This window comes from Arachis stenosperma, chromosome 5, assembly GCF_014773155.1.
Source record: "Arachis stenosperma cultivar V10309 chromosome 5, arast.V10309.gnm1.PFL2, whole genome shotgun sequence".
NCBI classification, from domain to species: Eukaryota; Viridiplantae; Streptophyta; class Magnoliopsida; order Fabales; family Fabaceae; genus Arachis; species Arachis stenosperma.
The window spans coordinates 97,134,039-97,141,731 of NC_080381.1; the positions used below are offsets into that span (position 1 = coordinate 97,134,039).

The following is a 7,693-nucleotide window of genomic DNA, read 5'->3' on the forward strand; positions in this document are numbered from 1 at the left end:
AATCGAATTGAATAGAAAATAGTAGTAATTGCATTAAAACTTTGAAGTACAGCAGAGCTCCACACCCTTAATCTATGGTGTGTAGAAACTCCACCATTGAAAATACATAAGTGATGAAGGTCCAGGCATGGCCGAATGGCCAGCCCCCAAGATCTCAGAACTAAACGTCCAAAGATGTCTAATACACTAGTAAAAAGTTCTATTTATACTAAACTAGCTACTAGGGTTTACAAGAGTAAGTAATTGATGCATAAATCCACTTCTGGGGCCCACCTGGTGTATGTTTGGGCTGAGCTTGATCTATCCACGAGCTGAGGCTTATCTTGGAGTTGAACGCCAAGTTGTAACGTGTTTTGGGCGTTCAACTCTGGTTCGTGACGTGTTTCTGGCTTTTGAGTCTAGAATGCAGCATGGAACTGGCGTTGAGCGCCAGTTTATGTCATCAAATCTCGAACAAAGTATAAACTATTATATATTGCTGGAAAGCTCTGGATGTCTACTTTCCAAAGCCATTAAGATCGCGCCATTTGGAGTTTTTTAGCTCCAGAAAACCTATTTCGAGTGTACGGAGGTTAGATTCCAACAGCATCAGCAGTTCTTTGTCAGCCTTTTATCAGAGTTTTGCTCAGGTCCCTCAATTTCAGCCAGAAAATGCCTAAAATCACAGAAAACACACAAACTCATAGTAAAGTCCAGAAATGTGAATTTAGCATAAAAACTAATGAATACATCCCTAAAAGTAACTAGATCATACTAAAAACTACCTAAAAATAATGCCAAAAAGCGTATAAATTATCCGCTCATCAAGCGGCTAGCTCGAATGATAGTGAATTAAGCTTAGAACGAATCCGAGTGGTGAAGGAATTTCCTGATGTTTTCCCAGACGACATACCTGAGTTTCCTCCTCAACGAGAGTTAGAATTCAGCATTGAACTAGTACCTGGAACTGGACCGATTTCCATAGCACCGTACCGGATGTGACCATTGGAACTTGCAGAGTTAAAGAAGCAGTTGGATGAGCTACTTGGAAAGAAATTTATTCGTCCCAGTGCATCACCTTGGGGAGCTCCAGTATTGCTAGTAAAGAAGAAGGATAGGGGAATGAGACTTTGCGTAGATTACCGACAGTTAAATAAAGTCACTATCAAGAACAAGTATCCACTTCCACGGATAGATGATTTGATGGATCAGTTGAAAGGTGCAACTGTGTTCTCGAAGATTTAATTTGCGATCGGACTATCACCAGATTCGAGTAAAAGAATCAGATATACCGAAGACTGCATTTAGAACTCGATATGGTCACTATGAGTATACGGTTATGTCGTTTGGACTAACTAATGCTCCTGCAATTTTCATGGATTACATGAATCGTATTTTCCGTCTGTACCTCGATCAGTTCGTAGTAGTTTTCATAGACGATATTCTCATCTATTCGAAGACAGAAAGAGAGTATGAAGAACATCTAAGGACTGTATTGCAGATACTGAGGACTCGGAAGTTATATGCTAAACTATCAAAGTGTGAATTTTGGACAGATAAGGTGGCATTTTTGGGACATGTCATATCACAGGGAGGAATTGCAGTGGATCCTTCAAAAATTGAGGCAGTAGTGTAATGGGAACCACCTACAACCGTTACAGAAGTTCGGAGTTTTCTCGGACTTGCTGGATATTACCGGAGGTTTATTAGAGGGTTTTCACAAATAGACTTACCTCTGACTTACCTTACACGAAAGGAAGTTCCGTTCGTTTGGACAGCTGAGTGTGATAGAAGTTTCAACATACTTAAGGAAGAGTTAACAACTGCACCTGTATTAGTACTACCCGACCCACAGAAACCATTTGAAGTATACTGTGACGCCTCTCATAAAGGACTTGGGTGTGTGCTAATGCAAGACAAGAATGTGGTGGCTTATGCTTCCCGACAGCTGAGACCTCATGAACGAAATTATCCAACGCAAGACTTGGAGTTGGCTGCAGTAGTGTTTGCTCTGAAGATCTGGAGACACTATTTGTATGGCGCTCAACTAGTAGTTTTCTCCGACCACAAAACTTTAAAGTATATCTTTGACCAGAAAGATCTTAATATGCAATAGCGAAGGTGGATGGAATTTTTGAAGGACTATGATTTCAAGTTAAGTTATCTTGGTGGCAGACGCTTTAAGCAGGAAGAATTTGAGTATCTCTTGGATGTTGATAAAGGAAGAAAAGCTACTTATGGAATTTGAGGACCTTAAATTGACTATGACTGAAATGTCAAGTGGAGTCCGTCTGGCCCAATTGCATATAACACCAGATTTTAAGATTAATATTCAACAAGCACAAATACGGGATTCAGAAATGATGACGATGTTGAGACGGATGAAAGTAGAGGAACCAGAAGCTGTAAAACAAGATCGTAGCGGTCTCTGGAGGTACAAGAACAGGATTTGTGTGCCTAGCTCTGGAGATTTGCGACAAAGGATTCTTGTAGAAGCTCATCAAAGTAGATTCTCCATGCATCCTGGAGTGACAAAGATGTATCAAGCTTTGAAATAAATGTTCTGGTGGCCGGGCTTAAAGAAAGAGGTTGTTGACTATGTCTCAAAATGTTTAACCTGCCAGAGGGTGAAGGTGGAACATCAGAAGCCGTCAGCAACCCTGCAACCCTTGGAAATACCCCAATGGAAATGGGAGCAGATCACTATGGATTTTGTCGTGGGATTGCCAAGGACCTCAATAGGGCACGATGCTATTTGGATAATTGTGGACAGGTTAACAAAATCAGCACATTTCCTTCCGATTCGAGTTGACTATACTTTAGAAAGGCTGGCACGGATATATATTCAAGAAATCGTACGATTGCACGGGATACCTTCATCAATTATTTCAGATCGAGATCCGAGGTTTACTTCCAGATTCTGGGGAGCTTTCCAGAAAGCGTTGGGGACAGAATTGTACATAAGTACAGCATACCATCCTCAGACAGACGGACAATCAGAGCGGACAATCCAAACATTAGAAGGCATGCTAAGATCTTGTGTGTTGGATAACCAAGGCAGTTGGGATAAGTATTTGCCCTTGATTGAATTCGTCTACAATAACAGCTACCAACAAAGTATCGGGATGGCACCTTATGAAGCTCTCTATGGAAGAAGATGTCAGACACCATTATGTTGGAATGATGACGGAGAAGCTAGTATCTTGGGTCCAGACTTAGTTCAAGAAACTACAGAGAAGATAAAGGGAATTCGTCAGAAGATCCAGACAACACAAAGCCGTTAAAAGAGCTATGCCGATAATAGATGTAGACCCTTAGAGTTTAGTGAGGGAGGCCATGTTTTTCTTAAAGTAACCCCGACTACTGGAATAGGTCGAGCCCTTAAGACTAAAAAGCTTAACCCTCGATACATAGGACCTTTCCAAATACTTAAAAGAGTCGGTCTAGTAGCGTATCAACTAACCCTTCCTTCATATCTGTCAAACCTTCATGATGTTTTTCATGTCTCGCAACTTAAGAAATATATTCCTGACAAAAATCACATTTTACAACCAGAGACAATACAGTTACGAAACAATTTAACATATCAAGCATCACCAGTTCAGATCGTAGAAAGAAGTGATAAGCAGCTAAGAGGCAAAACTGTTCGCCTAGTCAAAGTAGCTTGGGGACAAAGAGGAAAAGAAGAGCACACCTGGGAACTGGAAGATAAGATGAAAGTTGATTATTCGCATCTATTCTCAGGTAACTGAAATTTTGAGGACAAAATTTTCATTTAGGAGGGTAGAATGTAACAACCCTGATTTTCGAGTACGCGAGATCTTTTCTGAAAGTACGGATTTCTCCAGAGGATCAGTAAGGGGAGAATCTCTGATATATCATCAAGTATTTCAATCCTTATTGTCATTATGACATCTTTAAGCTAGAACATTTTCCGAGGCAAGCTCGATAACGCAGTCACGAAGAACATAGTTTTTGAACCATATCGGTTAGGAGTTTTGATCCGGTTTTTTGTAAATAGTCTCAGTTTGACAAACCGGACTCGATTCATGAGAGAAGAGAGATAATAGGGTAATATTATCATTATATTAGTATTAGAGGCTGGTTGAATAATATTATAAGGTTACCTGGTCATTTTTAGCTAAAAACAAAAAATCGGTTTAACCGGATTCACAATTTACTGGTGCAGTTTAGCACCAGCACTCTCTGATGACTTTAGCAATGCTAAGGCCTCATCATACATGTTTTATTCTCATAATAAATATGTTACTAGTGTCATTTATGCTAGTAGCTCAGAAAATAATTTTTAGAGATGTTTTCACAAGTGTTCCGATACACCTAGTTTTAGAAGTTATACACCTGAGATATTTTAATATTATTTTAATCCACCTCCAAGCCAATCAATCACAACTCACCCTACACCCCCAAAACCCCCAAGGCTGGTTCATTTGCTCCTTGTGGCCGAAATTTCCAAGAGAGAAAAAGAGAGAAAAGTTCTTAGTTCCAAATCTTCAAAGCTTGATTTATGCTGAACTAAAACTCAAATCAAAATTCCAATCCGACCAAAATGATCCTCTCTTCTTTCTCCACAAGATCATATGACTTATTAAGGCTGGAATCAAGGTGAGTTGGCTGCACCATCTCTCTTTTGATTCGGTTTCAAGGAAACATGCTCAAACATGTGTTTTCTTGATGTTCTTCCTTAGGAATCATGCTTAACTTGACTTGAGGGCCAAGAAACGTGACTTTCCAGCAATTATAAGGTTAGAAATCACTTCCTAACATGCTGAGTGAGATTTGGTTAGTTGAGAGTTTTTGGATTTAAAGTTGTTCTTAATGTGATTTAGGAGGAAAAAGTGCTAAAGAACCACCTGAAAGTCTAACTGAATTAGGAGCAGCAAAATCAGGTAGGGTGTCACGAAATTAATCTTGATTATTTGTTTTTGAGTTGTGTGAATGTTGTATGATTTGGCTGTGCTAAAAAATTGGTTGCATATATGATTGATTCTTGGTGAAATTTTGGTGAAATTTTGATGAAATTTGATGAAATTCAAGCTTTAAAGTTCATGTTCTTGGGGCAGCTGGAAAAATGAAACCCTAGGCTTAAATTGAAGTTCAATTTGTGTTAAAATCATCTATAAAAGATGGGTTTTTAGTGGCTGCTAATTTATTATGAATTATGGTAAAAATCGGTTGCTGAAAAGATTGAAAAACGGGTAAAAACAGAGAAAGAATCTGAAGAATTTATGAAGAACATGAAGAACACTTTGAGTGTGATGAAGAACAATGAAGAACAGGCTTTAGATCCTTAAAAGGGCAAGGAAGTAAAATTTTTGGTGTTTAAGGGGTTTTTTGGTAATTTCTGAAAGTTAGGGTGGTTAAAGTAGAAATATTAAAAGTTACCGGGGTAAAAAGTGAATTTTAAAGGAAAAAAGGTAAAGGAAGGTTAATTTTCGAAAATTTAATAATAAAATAATAAATAATAATAAAATATTAAATAATAATATTTAATTAAAAATAATATTTTAATAAAAATGATAAATTAATGCGAAAAAGGCAGTTTTCTGTAAAAGCTTTAGAAAGACAACTTTAAGCGCAGAATCTCATAATTACCTTCATAAAATACTTAGGGAGTGGTAAGAACATATTAGTGAGGCAAAGATAAAAGAAAGATAAAAGCTAAAGAAAAGAAAAAAAAACAAAGAAGAAGTCTGTAAAGTTTTAACAACAGAAAAACAGACAGAGACTAGCGAATGAACTAGGGCAACATAGTTAGTCCTTGAGTTACGACTAGGGTTAGGTATAATATGAAAAGTTAAACTGTTTCAGTATAGACTTAATGAATCTATACTTGGGACAGGCTAACTATTCATATCGAGATTTACATAAGCTTTAAATACACATGTTAAACAGAGGAATCAGAGCAGAGTAAAGAGATTAAGAGTAGATGACTTATTGAAAAGTTAATTGTTGCTTGAGGCAACCCAAGGGATATTGTTTGCTTATTTGTTGCTTAATGCAACCCAAGAGATAATGTTTATTTATCTATTTTTTAAAGCAACCCAAGAGTTTCTGTAGGAAAACTAGGATACCTACAGCAATTTTCCGTTCTCAAGAGTATATTTCCTGCAGGTAGAAAGCAGAGGTTGTCTCAATAGAGCTGCTAATAATTATATGCACATTTATTTGAATGGAAAATCGTATCCGAAAAATCGTGAACTTGTGACCGGATAAATGTCGAGAAATGCAGGTGCTAACCGACACATGAGCTCATGGCCTGTACTAGGGCTAGACATGCATCATTCTTGTATGCGCATCATTCTCTGTTGTTTTCCTTCTTGTGTGTGAACTATTTCTGTATGTTTGTCTGCTTGAGTGCTATGTCTATGCTTTATTTCCTTGTGTTCTTTTGTTTGTGTTTTGTTTTCTGTTTTTCTATCTATTTATAACTACTGTTTACTACTTTACTGTATTCTAATATCCATCTGCTAATTGGAATCGAATAAATGAATGTAACTAACAACCCCAACCCTACTAAGAACTCCCCAGTTCTTACCCCTTCTCTCCCTTCTTCCCCCTCAGATGTAGACGGGCATGATATTCTATGAGTTTGAGTACCCCTATGTCTACGAGGATCCGATACATCACAGTTACTTCATCATGGGATTGGAGCCTCGTATTAGACGATATGCGTTACCTAATCGAGCTTTTCAACATCCTCTATCTAGCCTGCATTTTGACCCCGATGCTCCTTACGACTTTCCCTTATCCTGGTTACATCCTGACGCACTTGTACATCTTTTTCCTGATGATCCTGAGCACCCTATACCAGCTCAACCTTTGAATGAGGTGGAACCTGAGCCTATCATTCCTGATGAGCCCGAGTTAGCTGGTGACTACGTACCGGTGATACCACCAGAGTGGGACTTTCCCCCAGAGCCGATCCCTGTTTTTCCACAGCCCGATGAGGCGGCACTACCAGACGATGGGGTAGCCCCTATATACGCGAACGGACCTATGCTCACAAATGGTTTTGTACATAGTGACAGCAGTATTTCTGGTGGATCTGAGGGTTTAGCTGTAGCTGCGGACAATGAGGAGGAGGAGGATCCTGAGATAGAGATAGAGCAGGATGAGGAGATGGACGAGCGTTGATGAGCAGATAATTTATACGCTTTTTGGCATTATTTTTATGTAGTTTTTAGTATGATCTAGTTACTTTTAGGGATGTTTTCATTAGTTTTTATGATAAATTCACATTTCTGGACTTTACTATAAGTTTGTGTGTTTTTCTGTGATTTTAGGTATTTTCTGGCTGAAATTGAGGGACCTGAGCAAAACTCTGATAGAAGGCTGACAAAGGATTGCTGATGCTGTTGGAGCTACAGAACTCCAAATGGCGCACTCTCAAAAGCGTTATAAAGTAGACATCCATAGCTTTCCAGCAATATATAATAATCCATACTTTATTCAAAATTTGACGACGTAAATTGGCGCTCAACGCCAGTTCCATGCTACATTCTGAAGTCAAACGCCAGAAACACGTCACGAACCAGAGTTAAACGCCAAAAACACGTTACAACTTGGCGTTCAACTCCAAAGGAAACCTCAACTCGTGTAAAGGTCAAGCTCAGCCCAAACACACACCAAGTGGGCCCCGTAAGTAGATTTATGCATCAATTACTTACTTCAGTAAACCCTAGTAGCTAATCTA

At 38.6% G+C, this 7,693-nt stretch overlaps 1 protein-coding gene across 1 annotated transcript in view; it reads left to right on the plus strand.

Moving 5' to 3' along the window:
- LOC130980989 (uncharacterized) overlaps positions 1-1,615 on the plus strand; it is a 34,500-nt gene extending 32,885 nt beyond the window's left edge. Inside the window, exon 3 of the mRNA XM_057904632.1 lies at positions 1,247-1,615. Coding sequence (XP_057760615.1) covers positions 1,247-1,615 — 369 coding nt within the window. The remainder of the gene's footprint in view (positions 1-1,246) is intronic.
- The last annotated feature ends 6,078 nt before the right edge of the window (positions 1,616-7,693 follow it).